At 37.0% G+C, this 19,362-nt stretch overlaps 1 protein-coding gene across 2 annotated transcripts in view; it reads right to left on the reverse strand.

Annotated features, from left to right (window-relative positions):
• LOC307136193 (cysteine-rich motor neuron 1 protein) overlaps positions 1 to 19,362 on the reverse strand; it is a 106,788-nt gene that overhangs the window by 63,784 nt on the left and 23,642 nt on the right. For both annotated transcript variants that reach the window (XM_079832984.1, XM_079832985.1), the window contains exon 4: positions 1,721 to 1,954. In XM_079832984.1, the coding sequence (XP_079689110.1) occupies positions 1,721 to 1,954 (234 nt within the window). The remainder of the gene's footprint in view (positions 1 to 1,720; positions 1,955 to 19,362) is intronic.

Raw genomic sequence — 19,362 nt, forward strand, 5'->3', positions numbered from 1 at the left:
AGCTTCATCTGAATGGTCCGAAACTTGGTGACTTTATTGGTACTTGGTATATGAACACCCAAAACAATTGGGGACAGGATTTTAAAAGTCTAAGTGGTCGTTAAAAAAAATAGTCACACTCAGGACCTTCGGGTCAAAAATGACCGCCATAGGAAAGACAAAAAAACTCACACATACACACACTTATACACACAAAAACACACGCATACTCAAATTAATGCGTGCCATTCCAAAAGCTAATTGTGTTTTTGTGTGTGTGTGTGTGAGAGTTTTTTTGTCTGTTTTGCACTCTTGATGTTTTAGAGATCTTCACTGTTGAGTCTTTTTTTCTGCATCCTGGCTGATTTGTAGATTGTCTGCACAAATAAACTCTGTATTTTCATATTTTTGCCAATTTCCCATTCAGTTCCTATGGGGGTCATTTTTTTTGGTGTTCATATACTAAGTACCAATAAAGTCACCAAGTTTCAGACCATTCCGATGAAGCTACGATTTTGACCCGAAGAACCCCAGAGGGTTAAGGTTATATCTCTATAACCTCAGTGTTATGCCTCGACCTCCCCAGTTTAGCTTCCTATTATTTATTTCTTTGTGAATAGAATATTTACTTTTGTTTGAATACTCTCGCTCTGTGGTGTTTGTGTGTGAGCTGGGACAGGAGAAGGGGACATAGTCGTTAACAATTCATTCATTATTTGTGGCTGACATTCCCAACAATAGACTGGGGAGGTCATGACAATTGACCTATCGGTAAGCCCCTCCCCTCAAACGCAGATGAGCCAATAGCAGTTGAGTATCAGTTGCGCTGGGACCGGAACTCGGACATCTTTAGGCTTCAGCGCCATAGAGAAACATTGGAAAATCTGAAGCTCTCATCGGTTTGATGGTGTTTATGCTACAAAAATGCTAAAATATCGTGCCTGAGGTACTGTAACACTGACTCCAGCGATCCTGAGAGGATTTTCTGGTTGTCAAACTCTCGTTAAGTTACGATTAAAGTCCCTGCTAACATACAAACCGAAATAACTAACTGTTCTCGCGTCATGTAAGACTGTAGGTCAAAAACACATTTCAGTGCCTCTCCATAATAAACTGGTTATATGTAAATTGATTTAATTTTAGATATGTTTAAGGTCTACATTATCTCCTATTTTGATGTGTATTATAGTCTCAGGGTAACTAAAGGAAGAGCTCGCACGCAGTTTATCGGAGTTGTTTTGCAGATACTAAGTTTACCAGTTATTGACTACACCCCCGAAAAGTCATAATCTCTGTGTGTATGTTTGTTTACTGTGAGTGTTTTTGTGTAATTTGCTGTGTATGTTAATGGTAATGCAACGGAGAGAGAGAGAGTTTGTGAATGAGACGTTAATGCGCACTTCTTATGCTTTGTTTGTTCAGCTCTTACGATGATTTTTTGGAGTGAAAAACGATGTAATAAACTTGATAAACCATCAGTAAAGTTTGGCCATCATTCAGACGGGATATATACGCTACATTCTGTGTCCAAAAACATCTCAGGATAAGGTTTTCACACTGACCGCTCTCATTGTAAGATATAGCAACTCCGTTTGTTTGTCCGAGTTAGCAACAGTAACTAAGGGGGGCGGGGCTTACCGATAGGTCAATTTGGGGCTCGTCCGGGATCATCTACGGAGGTTTTGGGCTGTCACTGCAACAACAAGTGTCTCAAAAACACTGAACACGTTCATCTCTTTACCTCTTTGGCAGGTGTGTGTGTGGCAGCAGTTTCCCGGCGCGCCGCTGCCCTCTTTGACCCGCGCTGCCCTGTGCCCGTCTCCACAGGCCGGAGGAGGAGGACAGCGGGCACACGAGCACTGAGCCGATGGGCAGCATCCAGCTGGAGGAGTGAAGCTGCGGGTCAGGACGGAGTCAGACGGGCAGTCGGGGACGGGCAGAGCTGGGCATGTGATTCCAGCACACTTCAGATCATCTGAAAACACACACACACACACACACACACACACACACACACAGGTCAGATATAGTTTAAAGGTCACATCTTCAGTGAACACACTTGTCAACGACCTTTTTTCACTGACGAAAACGAGACGATAACTAAATAAAAACTAATGTTAGATGACAAAAACTATGACGAAAACCTACTGTCATTTTCGTCACCAAATAAAAGCGAGAGGAGAATAGTGAGGTTAGTGAGGGTGGATTAGGGCAGAGATGGGGACAGAACTGATATCAGATGAGCACATTTGATCTGAACTGATCTAACCGCTGGAAAACACACGATCTACAGGCTCACACACACCCAATCCAGCTCCAGAGCGGCTCAATCAATAACACACACACACACACACACACACCCAATCCAGCTCCAGAGCGGCTCAATCAATAACACACACACACACACACACACACACAATCCAGCTCCAGAGCGGCTCAATCAATAACACACACACACACACACACACCCAATCCAGCTCCAGAGCGGCTCAATCAATAACACACACACACACACACACACACACACACACACACACACACACACACACACACACACACCCAATCCAGCTCCAGAGCGGCTCAATCAATAACACACACACACACACACACACACCCAATCCAGCTCCAGAGCGGCTCAATCAATAACACACACACACACACACACACACACACACACACACACACACAAACACACACACACACACACCCCCAATCCAGCTCCAGAGCGGCTCAATCAATAACACACACTTATGCCAGACCAGTGTTTAAGAACTAATGCTGATGAATAATGACAGTGTTTACTTTACCATGTTTATATAGTAATATGTTTTAGACGGTTGTATCAATGCATATTTATCTCCCTCATCTGAACTTGAATGAGCTCCTGCAACTGCAATAGAGGCGCAGACATTTCAAAATAAGAGTCCTGGTGTATTTCCAGCTTGTTTATCATTAAAAGTCACGCATTATATATTCGTTTTTGCTTACACAATAAACTGTATTTAATTTAATTCCCATTTAATTCATAGTCATGAGGAGAGACCAGTATTTGACACATATTCAATAAAGTATCAGGGTTATAATAGTTCACTAAAACCATTAAAAAAAATCTTCATTACTTGAAATTAAATAAATGTTAACTGAAATAAAAAAAATCAATACACAAACTTATTTGAAGCTTTAGCTTAACATGATATACTAACTAAAACAGAAATACACAGTTATAAAAACTATATGGATGTTTTTAAAAAAGTGAATTGAGCTCTTTCGTGTATTTTTAATGTCAAAAACAAAATTATGTCCAAATGTCAGTTCAAGTGACAGTCGATTATGTGACGCTTAAATGCTTAATGTATTACAATTGAACTAAACTCATTAGATTTTAGGAGACTAAATCTACTGTAGATTTAATCGACTACAATCTTATGATATTTAGTCGACTAAAACTAGACTAAAACTAAAAACAATTCAGGGGCCGGTTGCATAAACCATTAAGACTAGTCTTACAAGTTAGACATAGATTTTTTTCTTTAAGACTGTTCATAATTTTTTTAAATCAGTTACATAAAAACATAGACTGGCCTAATTTGATACGAAAAGTAAGACTGAATGCCACTTGCCTAACTGCTAGTGGCTCATACTAGATCTTAAGACACTGTCTTAACATAATGGCTTAGTTTATGCAACTGGCTCCAGGTGACTAAAATACAGAGGTGTCAAGTAACGAAGTACAAATACTTCGTTACCTTACTTAAGTAGAAATTTTGAGTATCTGTACTTTACTGGAGTAATTATTTTTCAGCCTACTTTTTACTTCTACTCCTTACATTTTCAAGCAATTATCTGTACTTTCTACTCCTTACATTTTAAAAATAGCCTCGTTACTCCTATTCCATTTCGGCATGTTTTCATTCCGGCTTGTCATAAAAAAACAACAACTATCCAGATAAATCGCGCCATCCGGACAGAGTGAATATGATTGTGGTTGGATGAGAAGGATAAACACAAACCGTTCTGACACCCTATTGGGTTGTAGGCGATCGATCACGCCTGCACCTGCACAAATCACACACCATCTGGCCAGATAGGGCGGGTTCTCGCCGACGAGCACGCACTTTCAGCCAATCAGCGATCAGCAGGCAGACGTGCTCAGCCTCATTCATGACTTTAGCCGGGTTTTTAGCGCGATAACTCATAGCTGTATATTCCAGTGATCGCTATGCCAGTGGCATAAATACACAGTAAGTTGTATCTACAGCAAAGAGTGGGAGAGTGACTCAACTCTCAAACGTGAATTACACCTGTGACTCGAAGACTCTTTATAAATATAACCTCCCGTCCATCATCATACACACACTTAGGACATCTGCAACTAGCAACCCCGACAGCTGATGAAAGAGGTTCAAATCAACGATTAATCCGTTTTGACTGCTAAGTGCAGGTGCAATGTACTTCACGAAAGACATACTGTAGTTTTGTCAAAGCAAAGTGCAACACAAGGGTAAGCGCATTGTTGTTATTTATTTGTTGACGGATTATTGTACAGTATAAATTAATTACGCATTTTGACATTGGTGTGTGCATTAACGTGTGAAATGCCTGTTAATTACATAGCGTTTTTCCAATCTCTATATTGGGCACTTTTTGCACGTAAATTGGCTTCTTACTGTTGACATTGAAAATCTTGTGTTTTTCTAAGGGATTGCGGTTTTGACAGTTTCTACCTGGACATATAGTCATATTTGAACCGTTTTACTGGGATTTTTTTTATGCTTTAAGGAGATAAAATGGTAACTTACTTATCAACATTGATTGGCATGGCAATAAAATAATATCACATTATTTTGGCAGTTAAAGTTTTGGTTTTTTTTCTTGGAGTGACTAGTTGCCTATAAGTATTGTAAGAGGTGCAAACTTGTTATCAATAACCATTTTAAAAAAAATATATATAAATGTACATTTGGTGAGGTTTTTGGGCTGGAAATTGTTGACCCAATCTGGCCACACTGATCACACATAAAAAAATGGTTATTGATAACATGCCTCTGAATTTTGACTTTTTGCACCTTTACAATATTTATAGGCAACTAGTCATCAAATCTTCCACTCCATGAAACACGTTAATGCTCAGTAGTACACAATATGGTTCTTTAATGTATTTGCATTGTCCTAAAATGCGTTCATTTTCAATGGGAATATATGCGGCTGAAACGCGTAGCCAAGTGCATCTAAAAATGTTCAACATTAACTTTTTAATATAACATTATAGTCATTATGGCCTTCAGAAATTTTTTTTTTGAGGAGGTGGGGTATGCACTGTGGCGCGGCCTAATCTTTTGTCCTTAAAGGGATAGTTCACCCAAAAATGAAAATTCTTTCATCATTTACTCACCCTCAAGTTGTTCCAAACCTGTATGAGTTTTTGTTCTGAAGATATTTTGAAGAATGTTTGTAACCAAGCAGATAGAGCAACCATTGACTGCCATAGTAGGGGGAAAATGCTATGGCATTCAATGGTTGCATATAATTTGCTTGGTTACAAAAATTCTTCAATCTTCAGAACAAAGAAACTCATACAGGTTTGGAACATTTTGAGTAAATTATGACAGAATTTTCATTTTTGGGTGAACTATCCCTTTAATGGCATTTTTTCCACTTACATTACTTTTACTTTTATACTTTTAAGTAGTTTTGAAACCAGTTACTTTTACACTTTTACTTGAGTAAAAAGCTTGAGTTGATACTTCAACTTCTACAGAAGTCTTTTTAAACCCCAGTATCTATACTTCTACCTGAGTAATGAATGCGAATACTTTTGACACCTCTGCTAAAATAGGACTAAAACTAAATCAACATTTTCTGTCAGAATGAGCAGTGGCGTGAGGAAGGGCGCTCGTGTTGCAGGTTTGGCAGATCCTGTCAGTTTTCCAGCTTCCTGTTCACCTGAACCCCATTGAGCCCTGGAAACATCATCCAATACTTCACCACTATATGCTTTATTTGATCAAAACCATTACAGCTAAATATTGTGCAATGTTATTACAATAGATAATAACTGAAATTTATATGTGAATGTATGTTACAAGGCCATTTATTCCTGAATTTTCAGCATTTTCAAGTATTGTAATTTTACTAATACAGTGTAAAGTAAAAAATTAATAATTGAAATATTATTTTTTTTATTTTACAGTGCAGTTGCATTACAGTAGCAATGTATTACTGTCTTAGGGATAATAATAAATAATAATATTATACAGTTATTATTATTTATTATTAGCTCTAAGAATATAATATACAATAATTATTATTAGCCATAAGAGAGTAATATAAAATACAATTATTATTATTGTCATTTTTGTTATTATATTTTACTAATATAGTGTAAAGTAAAATAAATATTTTACAATGCAGTTGTATTACAGTAGCAATATATTACTGTCTTAGAGATAATAATAAATAATAATTATAATAATATAAATTATTATTATTATTATTATTATTAGCCCTAAGAATATACTATACAATTATTATTATTATTAGCCCTAAGAATATAATATACAATAAATATAATTATTATTATTAGCCAAAAGACAGTAATATAAAATACAATTATTATTATTATTATTAAAGTAAAAAATATATAAATATATATATTAATTTGTCATTTTACAGTGCAGTTATATTACAGTGGCAATACATTATTGTCTTAGGGATAATAATAAATAATAATACTAGGGCTGTCAAAAGATTAATCGCGATTAATCGCATCCAAAATAAAAGTTTGTGTTTCCAAAATATATGTGTGTGTACTCTTTTAATTATTATTTATATATGAATACACACACATTCATGTATATATTTAAGAAATATTTCCATGTATATACTGTATATACATTTATATAATCTATAATATATATATAAATATAAATGTTTTATATATAAAAATGTTTTTTTTCTTAAATATATACATGCTTGTGTGTGTATTTATATATAAATAATAATTAACAGAGTACACACACATATATTATGTAAACACAAACTTTTATTGTGGATGCGATTAATCGCGATTAATCTTTTGACAGCCCTAAATAATTATAATAATATAAAAGTATTATTATTATTGTTGTTGTTATTATTATTATTATTATCCCTGAGTAATATAAAATAAAATTATTATTATTATTAACCATGAGAATATAATATGAAAGCATTATTATTATTATATTATTAGCCATGAGAAAATAATCTAATATAAAATTTTAATTGGTCTTAAGAATATAATGTAAAATTATTATTATTATTATTATTATATTATTAGCCATAAGCGTAATATAAAATACAATAATTATTATCATTATTATCATTAGCCCTAAGAGAGAAATATAATATAAAATTATTATTATTATTATTATTATAAATCCAGTGTGAATGTAATGTGGGCTGAGACACTAAGGATTCAAAGTAAGTTTCAAAAGTTTGAATCAATAATGTCTTTGAATCCACTCAAGTCAATTGTTAATTTGGTCACTGAAAGGATTTGGCGCTTTTAATTTTGCTCTCAAATATGAATCCAGCAGCACTCTAGAAGACTGACTGAATCCTGTCTCCCAAACTCCTGTGGGAAACAGACACATTATATTCATTCATCCCCAATCCGCAGTCTCTCATGAACACTCTCCTCATTGAGCAATGCATTGTGTGTTTTAATTCCCTCATTCCTCGCGGTCGGGAATATGATCTCCATACGGCTGTGGAGACGCTGGGATTCTCCAGGGTGTATTTTGGACGGCATTCAGGAAAAGAAAAGTGGGAGATTTGGTTTCTGTGTTTACTTCAGCTTTAGTGGCGTTAGAGAGCCGGACAAACACAAACACAGTGACAGCTGCACTAATCTCTCGCTTTACTAATGAGGAAAATAATAATACATCATCATACTTTATTAAAGGACCACTAATATTACAGATACAGAAGCTCAGCTCAACACATAGCTTTAGAATTGCTCATTTTTCTCTTATTATTATTATGCATTTATGTTTTCCTGTCTGTGTAAGCACTTTGAGAAGGCTTAATAACTTTATTATTATTATTGTCTGAATTTGTACATGTTAATTGTTGCCGTTGCTCTGCCATGAGAACTGCAGTAAGAAGCTCGATGAAAAACTCACATCGCAATATTTAGATTTTCTGCAATATATACTGCGATATGAATAAATGCAGGAATTTCCAACAAATTACTTGACTAGCTTTATCAGGAAAGAATGAATCATGATAGAGTTAGTGGGGTGATTTTGATTTATAAAATAATAATTATCATTATTTTTATTATTAATTAAAAATATTTATAATTAAATTATTTAAACATTCATTATTTTATTATTTTTGATTATTATTAAATACATGATATTAAATAAATATATATATATATAATATATATATATATATATATATATATATATATATATATATAAAAAAAAGTAAAATAAAAATATGAAAAATATAAAAATATTTTATTATTTATAAACAAATGTATTATCTTTTATTTTATTATTTTTATTATTATTATTACTACATAAAAATATTAAACAAACCAAGAATTATGTGGTATATATATATATATAACAGTGAAAAAATATATATAAAAATATCATTATTTTTATTATTAATACAAAAAATTATAATTAAATTATTTAAACATTATTTTATTTTTGTATTATGATTAAATCCAAATATTAAATAAAACAATAAATATTATATATATAATAGTACAATAAAAATATGAAAAATAAAAAAATATTGTATTATTAATAAACAAATGTATAATTTTTTTATTATTTTTTATTATTATTACACACAAAAATAAATAAAAAACAAGAATTATATGGTATATATAACAGTGAAATAAAAAATATAAAAATATCATTATTTTTGATTATTAATAAAAAATATTTAGAATTAAATTATTTAAACATTAATTATTTTATTTTATAATTGTTTTTAATATTATTAAATAAAAATATTAAATAAAACAATATAATTATAATAATATATACAAATAGTAAAATAAAAAATATTAAATATAAAAATATTGTAAACAAATGTATTATTTTATTTTATTATTTATTATTATATATAATTAATATTTTAATATTTTATTTTTTATTATTGATAAATGAATGTATTTTTATCATTTTATTATTTATTATAAATTATTTAATCATATTACAAATATTTTATTATTTTGATTATCATTACATAAAAAATATTAAACAAAACAAGAAATACAGTATATTATAAATATAATAGTGAAATAAAAATATAAAATATATGTGTTGCAAGTCTCAGAGTGAAGCTCTGCATTATTTTTTATTATTAATACTAGGGCTGTCAAAAGATTAATCGTGATTAATCGCATCCAAAATAAAAGTTTGTGTTTACATAATATATGTGTGTGTACTCTGTTAATTATTATTTATATATAAATACACACATATTCATGTATATATTTAAGAGATATTTGCATGTATATACATTTATATAATCTATAATATATATAAATATAAATGTTTTATATATAAAAATAATATTTTTTTCTTAAATATATACATGCTTGTGTGTGTATTTATATATAAATAATAATTAACAGAGTACACACACATATATTATGTAAACACAAACTTTTATTTTGGATGCGATTAATCGCGATTAATCAGCCCTAGTTAATAGACAAATGTATTATTGTTTATTGTTTTTGATCATTATAACATAAACAAATGTTAAACAAAACAATAAATATATTGTATATATAATAGAGTAAAATAAAAATAGTAAAATACAATTCTTCATTTTCAAATGCTACACCATCGAGCTTCGGGTTGCCAGAAATAGCTGAGAATCCTCTGCCCAATGCAGGCCAGGCCGGGAAAGAAAATAAAAGCCAATGAAATTGCATAACGTGATTTGCGCAGCAGAATCTTCCAGAAGTCCGTGGCTTCACTGCTGGTGTTTCCTGGCCCTCGTCCGACCTCCTGCAACCTGACCTGGCCGAGGATGTGCCCTGAGAAGAGTCTGAATCCTGGGCAAACTCACAGAACTGCAACAGGACGGCCGGGCCCAGAGCCGGGCCCCAAGGGATTCTGGGTCATAAACACGCCTAATTGACAGCAAATTAGCTTCTGTAAACCACCAGAACGGGCCGAGAACAGAGTCAGTGTGTGCGCGGCTCATATTTGGGAAGGAAACGTGACGGCCGTGATCGAGCCGCAGAAACTGCTGAATAAATACGTATCTGTGCCGTGGTGTTTGCTTTAGCTCCGCTCACACAAAGCTCACATTGATCAACTTCCTGTCTGAATATTGTCACAGAGGAAAATGACGCTGGAGTTAACGGCAGAACGGCTGAATTCATCTCTGTCCTGAAGCTCAATGAACTCATTCAAACACACACAGGATCACGCAGGGCTGGTTTAGCTTCAAGATCCTTTTATTTGTAGTTTCAAGTCATTTCATTGAGTTCTTTTGTCATTTTATTAGGTTTAGCTTTAGCTAGTATTTCATACATTTAGTGCTTCAGCTCAACTAATATTTACATTTTATTTTAGTTCAGCTTTAATTTTCAATTGACAGAAATTATAGATGCCCGATTAATCGTTAAACGAGTCATTGAATCATTCTTCAAGAGATTTGTTCCGAAACACTGATTCATCCAGTAATGAAACAAGTGAAGCCTTTATGAGTAGGGTTGGGAATCGTGAGAAATTTTCCGGTTCCGGTTCCGGTTCCGGTTCCGCCTAACGATTCCGGTTCCGATTCCGGTTCCATTAAAATTATTAAACAAATAGTGGTAAAGGAAAAAGGCACAATACGCAACTCAAACAATCCATTTTGTGTTTATTACTTGCTCTAAAATTTATTTACAGGTTGGCAATGTCAAAAAAGTCCTGTACTGTACATATATTACAGTATTAATTAAGCCATTCTTGCAACACATTTTTTTTCAAATGAACACCTCTGAAATTGTCTTATTATATTTTATCTCTCTGTCTCTGAATAAAACCAAGTTATAAATTATATTTATTAGTTATATTTATTAATTAGTTATATATTAATTTAATAGTAATTCAGTTATTCAGTGAACTTGTAAATAATAAATTGCAATTCAGCATTACAAAGGTAGCCTAATTGTGCCTAAACGCTTACCTAAACCATGGTGACTCAACGGTTGACAAATATATATATATATATATATACACCGTATATATATATATATATATATATATATATATATATATATATATATATATATATATATATATATATATATATATATATATATATATATATATATATATATATATATAATATATATATATAGGCCTTTCACTATAAATCTGGTATAAGCCCTGTGGCACTCTGTGCTGTAGCAAATGTTTTGTCAAATTGCTAGTGCAGCCTCCTTTGCATGTTATTAACTTTTCACGTGTTACATTTTGCTTCATTATCATTCATTCTTTGGAAATGAATCCATACTTGTGACTTTCTCTTCGCCATGCTGGTGGTCAACGAGAAAATATCTGACGCAAAACCGTAAATGTGTAGCGCGAGGGCTTTCAGTGCTGAACTGCGTTGCCCTCCTGGAAGCGGCAGGCAACGTAATTAATATTCATGATGAGGTGAGCCAGGGTTGCCAGGTTTTCACAACAAAACCCGCACAATTGTACAATCGTTTCAACCCGCGGACATGAAACACAGCCCGCGGCAACAGTGGAAAACGGGAAAGCGGGAAAATCACGGAGTTGGCAACACTGGCTGTCACTCGCTATGAAAGGATACGCTTCCAGCGCTTCGCACACACATTGCACCAGAACCGTTTTCGGAACCGAAACTTAGGAATTTCGCGCGGTTCTGGTATTTTTCAAAAATCAGTTTCGGTTCTGCATAAGAACCGGTTCTCGGTTCCCAACCCTATTTATGAGTGAGTCATTGAATCATTCACTCAAGAGATTTGTTCAAAATATTTTGATTCATTCAGTAATGAAACAAGTGAAGTCTTTATGAGTCATTGAATCATTCACTCAAGAGATTTGTTCAAAAACACTGATTCATCCAGTAATGAAACAAGTGAGTGAGTCATTGATTCATTCAATCAAGAGATTCGTTCAAAAACACTGATTCATCCAGTAATGAAACAAGTGAGTGAATCATTGATTCATTCATTCAAGAGATTCGTTCAAAAACACTGATTCATCCAGTAATGAAACAAGTGAACGAGTCATTCATTCATTCATTCATTCATTCATTCAAGAGATTCGTTCAAAAACACTGATTCATCCAGTAATGAAACAAGTGAACGAGTCATTGATTGATTCATTCAAGAGATTCATTCAAAAACACTGATTCATCCAGTAATGAAACAAGTGAGCGAGTCATTGATTCATTCATTCATTCAAGAGATTCATTCAAAAACACTGATTCATCCAGTAATGGAACAAGTGAAGTCTTTATGAGTGAGTCATTGAATCCTTCATTCAAGAGATTTGTTCAAAAACACTGATTCATCCAGTAATGAAACAAGTGAAGTCTTTGAGTGAGTCATTGAATCATTCATTCAAGAGATTTGTTCAAAAACACTGATTCATCCAATAATGAAACAAGTGAGCGAGTCATTGATTCATTCATTCAAGAGATTTGTTCAAAACACTGATTCGTCCAGTAATGAAACAAGTGAGTGAGTCATTAATTAATTAATTAATTAAAGAGATTAGTTCAAAAACACTGATTCATCCAGTAATGAAACAAGTGAGTGAGTCATTGATTCATTCATTCAAGAGATTCGTTCAAAAACACTGATTCGTCCAGTAATGAAACAAGTGAGCGAGTCATTGAATCATTCATTCAAGGGATTCGTTCAAAAACACTGATTCATCCAGTAATGAAACAAGTGAGCGAGTCATTGATTCATTCATTCAAGAGATTTGTTCAAAAACACTGATTCATCCAGTAATGAAACAAGTGAGCGAGTCATTGATTCATTCATTCATTCAAGAGATTCGTTCAAAAACACTGATTCATCCAGTAATGAAACAAGTGAGCGAGTCATTGATTCATTCATTCAAGAGATTCGTTCAAAACACTGATTCGTCCAGTAATGAAACAAGTGAGTGAGTCATAAATTAATTAATTAAAGAGATTCGTTCAAAAACACTGATTCATCCAATAATGAAACAAGTGAGCGAGTCATTGATTCATTCATTCAAGAGATTTGTTCAAAACACTGATTCGTCCAGTAATGAAACAAGTGAGTGAGTCATAAATTAATTAATTAAAGAGATTCGTTCAAAAACACTGATTCATCCAATAATGAAACGAGTGAGCGAGTCATTGATTCATTCATTCAAGAGATTCGTTCAAAAACACTGATTCGTCCAGTAATGAAACAAGTGAGCGAGACATTGAATCATTCATTCAAGGGATTCGTTCAAAAACACTGATTCATCCAGTAATGAAACAAGTGAGCGAGTCATTGATTCATTCATTCAAGAGATTTGTTCAAAAACACTGATTCATCCAGTAATGAAACAAGTGAGCGAGTCATTGATTCATTCATTCAAGAGATTCGTTCAAAAACACTGATTCATCCAGTAATGAAACAAGTGAGCGAGTCATTGATTCATTCATTCAAGAGATTTGTTCAAAAACACTGATTCATCCAGTAATGAAACAAGTGAGCGAGTCATTGATTCATTCATTCAAGAGATTCGTTCAAAAACACTGATTCATCCAGTAATGAAACAAGTGAGCGAGTCATTGATTCATTCATTCAAGAGATTCGTTCAAAAACACTGATTCATCCAGTAATGAAACAAGTGAGTGAGTCATTGAACCATTCATTCAAGAGATTCGTTCAAAAACACTGATTCATCCAGTAATGAAACAAGTGAGCGAGTCATTGATTCATTCATTCAAGAGATTTGTTCAAAACACTGATTCGTCCAGTAATGAAACAAGTGAGTGAGTCATAAATTAATTAATTAAAGAGATTCGTTCAAAAACACTGATTCATCCAATAATGAAACGAGTGAGCGAGTCATTGATTCATTCATTCAAGAGATTCGTTCAAAAACACTGATTCGTCCAGTAATGAAACAAGTGAGCGAGACATTGAATCATTCATTCAAGGGATTCGTTCAAAAACACTGATTCATCCAGTAATGAAACAAGTGAGCGAGTCATTGATTCATTCATTCAAGAGATTTGTTCAAAAACACTGATTCATCCAGTAATGAAACAAGTGAGCGAGTCATTGATTCATTCATTCAAGAGATTTGTTCAAAAACACTGATTCATCCAGTAATGAAACAAGTGAGCGAGTCATTGATTCATTCATTCAAGAGATTCGTTCAAAAACACTGATTCATCCAGTAATGAAACAAGTGAGCGAGTCATTGATTCATTCATTCAAGAGATTCGTTCAAAAACACTGATTCATCCAGTAATGAAACAAGTGAGTGAGTCATTGAACCATTCATTCAAGAGATTCGTTCAAAAACGCTGATTATATAGTAGCAATCATACAATATCAATATTAGGTGACACTTTATTTTACAGTGTCCTTGTTACATATGTTACAAGTTTGCATTGTTGACTGTTTATAACAGAAGCTTCTTTGAAACGATCTGTATTGTACTATAATAATAAAACGGACTTTATGATGTTTTTCTAATGAAATGGTTTTTCAGATGTTCTCAGAAATGAATTCTGAGAGAGTTTCAGGCCATGGCATGTTCCCAAGAAAAAGACTCTGAACAATGTCTCAAAATGAACTCAACAGCGAATATTCACTGGAATATTTCGCAAACATTATGAAAGGTGTTGATGTGCATCATTGTGTGCATGTTTATATTTCCTCAGACTGGTTCAGTAATGAGCTTCAGAGCTCATATTGTCATTCAAATGTGATGCACAAACAGGGAACACAATAGCTGATGCGTCTGCATTATTCGGGATAATTAGCTCGTCACAATGGCGTCTCGCGTTCGGCTCACAAAAGCACAAAGGCTTCATTTAAGGTGCTTGATATATTCGGCCCTGAAAACGGCTCAAATGTGTCACAGGCAGAATGGTGTAATAGTATAAAGTGCCTAGCAACACTAATATCACGTCTGGGCAGCAAACACACACACACACACACACACGCATGCATGAAGCCTCCAGGGTAAGCGGAAATTGGTTTTATAGGCGCAGAAAGGCCCTTTGTAAACAATGCATATATCTGAGATCTCAGACGCTCTTTCATGAAAGTGAAGCGGCTCTTTGTGAACGTGTTTCTCTTTGCGCGGCAGCACAAGGGCCCCAGTCTTCCTCAGGCAGAGGAGGCCGTGTTGACAAGCAGCGTTTACTCATGGAAAAAGCCCACAATGTGCCGTCTGTTCAGAGCCTGACTCTGGTGCTGGTCAGCGCAGAACAAAGCTGTCTCAGTGCAGCGGCCCCTGTGTGGAGAGTCTCAGTGCAGTGGCCCCTGTGTGGAGAGTCTCAGTGCAGCGGCCCCTGTGTGGAGAGTCTCAGTGGCCCCTGTGTGGAGAGTCTCAGTGCAGCGGCCCCTGTGTGGAGAGTCTCAGTGCAGTGGCCCCTGTGTGGAGAGTCTCAGTGGCCCCTGTGTGGAGAGTCTCAGTGCAGCGGCCCCTGTGTGGAGAGTCTCAGTGCAGTGGCCCCTGTGTGGAGAGTCTCAGTGCAGTGGCCCCTGTGTGGAGAGTCTCAGTGCAGCGGCCCCTGTGTGGAGAGTCTCAGTGCAGCGGCCCCTGTGTGGAGAGTCTCACTGCAGCGGCCCCTGTGTGGAGAGTCTCAGTGCAGCGGCCCCTGTGTGGAGAGTCTCAGTGCAGCGGCCCCTGTGTGGAGAGTCTCAGTGCAGCGGCCCCTGTGTGGAGAGTCTCAGTGCAGCGGCCCCTGTGTGGAGAGTCTCAGTGCAGCGGCCCCTGTGTGGAGAGTCTCAGTGCAGCGGCCCCTGTGTGGAGAGTCTCAGTGGCCCCTGTGTGGAGAGTCTCAGTGCAGCGGCCCCTGTGTGGAGAGTCTCAGTGGCCCCTGTGTGGAGAGTCTCAGTGCAGCGGCCCCTGTGTGGAGAGTCTCAGTGGCCCCTGTGTGGAGAGTCTCAGTGCAGTGGCCCCTGTGTGGAGAGTCTCAGTGCAGCGGCCCCTGTGTGGAGAGTCTCAGTGCAGCGGCCCCTGTGTGGAGAGTCTCAGTGCAGCGGCCCCTGTGTGGAGAGTCTCAGTGCAGCGGCCCCTGTGTGGAGAGTCTCAGTGCAGCGGCCCCTGTGTGGAGAGTCTCAGTGCAGCGGCCCCTGTGTGGAGAGTCTCAGTGCAGTGGCCCCTGTGTCGAGAGTCTCAGTGCAGTGGCCCCTGTGTCGAGAGTCTCAGTGCAGCGGCCCCTGTGTGGAGAGTCTCAGTGCAGCGGCCCCTGTGTGGAGAGTCTCAGTGCAGCGGCCCCTGTGTGGAGAGTCTCAGTGCAGCGGCCCCTGTGTCGAGAGTCTCAGTGCAGTGGCTCCTGTGTCGAGAGTCTCAGTGCAGCGGCCCCTGTGTGGAGAGTCTCAGTGCAGCGGCCCCTGTGTGGAGAGTCTCACTGCAGCGGCCCCTGTGTGGAGAGTCTCACTGCAGCGGCCCCTGTGTGGAGAGTCTCAGTGCAGCGGCCCCTGTGTGGAGAGTCTCAGTGCAGTGGCCCCTGTGTGGAGAGTCTCAGTGCAGTGGCCCCTGTGTGGAGAGTCTCAGTGCAGTGGCCCCTGTGTGGAGAGTCTCAGTGCAGCGGCCCCTGTGTGGAGAGTCTCAGTGCAGCGGCCCCTGTGTGGAGAGTCTCACTGCACCGGCCCCTGTGTGGAGAGTCTCACTGCAGCGGCCCCTGTGTGGAGGGTCTCAGTGCAGCGGCCCCTGTGTGGAGAGTCTCAGCGGCCCCTGTGTGGAGAGTCTCAGTGCAGCGGCCCCTGTGTGGAGAGTCTCAGCGGCCCCTGTGTGGAGAGTCTCAGTGCAGCGGCCCCTGTGTGGAGAGTCTCAGCGGCCCCTGTGTGGAGAGTCTCAGTGCAGCGGCCCCTGTGTGGAGAGTCTCAGTGCAGCGGCCCCTGTGTGGAGAGTCTCAGTGCAGTGGCCCCTGTGTGGAGAGTCTCAGTGCAGCGGCCCCTGTGTGGAGAGTCTCAGTGCAGCGGCCCCTGTGTGGAGAGTCTCAGTGCAGTGGCCCCTGTGTGGAGAGTCTCAGTGCAGTGGCCCCTGTGTGGAGAGTCTCAGTGCAGTGGCCCCTGTGTGGAGAGTCTCAGTGCAGCGGCCCCTGTGTGGAGAGTCTCAGTGCAGCGGCCCCTGTGTGGAGAGTCTCACTGCACCGGCCCCTGTGTGGAGAGTCTCACTGCAGCGGCCCCTGTGTGGAGGGTCTCAGTGCAGCGGCCCCTGTGTGGAGAGTCTCAGCGGCCCCTGTGTCGAGAGTCTCAGTTCAGCGGCCCCTGTGTGGAGAGTCTCAGCGGCCCCTGTGTGGAGAGTCTCAGTGCAGCGGCCCCTGTGTGGAGAGTCCTCCGGTTTAACACCGAGTCTCAGTGGAGCGGCCCCTGTGGATTGGCCCCTGTGGAGGGCCCCTGTGGATTGGCCCCTGTGGAGCAGCCCCTGTGTGGAGAGTCCTCTGGTTTAACACCGACTCTCAGTGCAGCGGCCCCTGTGGAGGGCCCCTGTGTGGACAGTCTTCTGGTTTAACACCGACCCTCAGTGCAGCGGCCCCTGTGGATTGGCCCCTGTGGATTGGCCCCTGTGGAGCGGCCCTTGTGGATTGGCCCCTGTGGAGGGCCCCTGTGGAGCGGCCCCTGTGTAGAGTCCTCTGGTTTAACACCGACTCTCAGTGCAGCGGCCCCTGTGGATTGGCCCCTTTGGAGGGCCCCTGTGTGGACAGTCCTCTGGTTTAACACCGACTCTCAGTGCAGCGGCCCCTGTGGATTGGCCCCTGTGGAGCGGCCCCTGTGGAGGGCCCCTGTGGATTGGCCCCTGTGGATTGGCCCCTGTGGATTGGCCCCTGTGGAGCGGCCCCTGTGTAGAGAGTCCTCCGGTTTAACACCGACTCTCAGTGGATTGGCCCCTGTGGAGGGCCCCTGTGGAGGGCCTCTGTGGAGCGGCCCCTGTGTAGAGAGTCCTCCAGTTTAACACCGACTCTCAGTGGATTGGCCCCTGTGGATTGGCCCCTGTGGATTGGCCCCTGTGGAGCGGCCCCTGTGTGGAGAGTCCGCTGGTTTAACACAGACTCTCAGTGGAGCTCACGGGAAGAGACACAATGAGACCGGCCGTGACTTCATCTGTTACTAGAGTCACAACACGGACAAGAACATTATATAATAATAATAATAATAATAATAATAATAATAATAATAATAATAATAATAATAATAATAATAATAATAATAATAATAATAATATTTTTTTTACAAAATATAAATATTAAACAAAAAGATAAATATTACTATTGTGATAACAATTTAGACAAAAATGTTGTGGTTATATATTAATTTATATAATAATAATAATAATAATAATAATAAAAATAATAATAATATATTTATTTTTAACTAAACACTAATATTAAACCAAATTAAGAATGATTACTTTTGTAATATTAACAGTTTGGTCACAAATATTGTGATTAGATATCAAAATGACTTTAAAATAATAATAATAATAATAATAATAATAATAATAATAATAATAATAATAATAATAATAATAATAATAATAATAATAAATTATTATTATGCAGTTATTCATTATGATTATTCTTTTACTAAATAAATATTCAACAACATTATTTTTATCATCATAATTATATTAATATTATACTACTAAATAAAATTATTATACAAAATAAGAAATATTACTATTGTATTAATTATTAATATAAAAATATTAATATTTCACTGTAAAATTTAGTTTTTAATAACACAAATATAAATAATTCAATTCTACAGTACTGTAAAATGACAATATTAATATGTATGGCTTCATTTTCATGTATTAAAGCATCAAACTCTCAGTTTTGTTCATTCATGTGGAGCAGAATTGACTCGTATTATATAGTATTTTTATAAAATAACATATAATAATAATTATTATTATTATTATTATTATTTTATTATGATTATGATTTTTTCTTTATTATTTTATTTTAATGGAGTATTTAATAAAATATGATAATAATAATAATAACAACAACAACAACAACAATTTGGCCAAAAAAGTTGTAATTATTAATATCAACATGACTACATAATAATAATAATAATAATAATAATAATAATAATAATAATAATAATAATAATAATAATAATAATCATCTTTTTTGTTTTTACAGTACAATTATAAAATGACAATAGTAATTTTA

The sequence above is a fragment of the Gobio gobio genome (assembly GCF_949357685.1).
Source record: "Gobio gobio genome assembly, chromosome: 13".
NCBI classification, from domain to species: Eukaryota; Metazoa; Chordata; class Actinopteri; order Cypriniformes; family Gobionidae; genus Gobio; species Gobio gobio.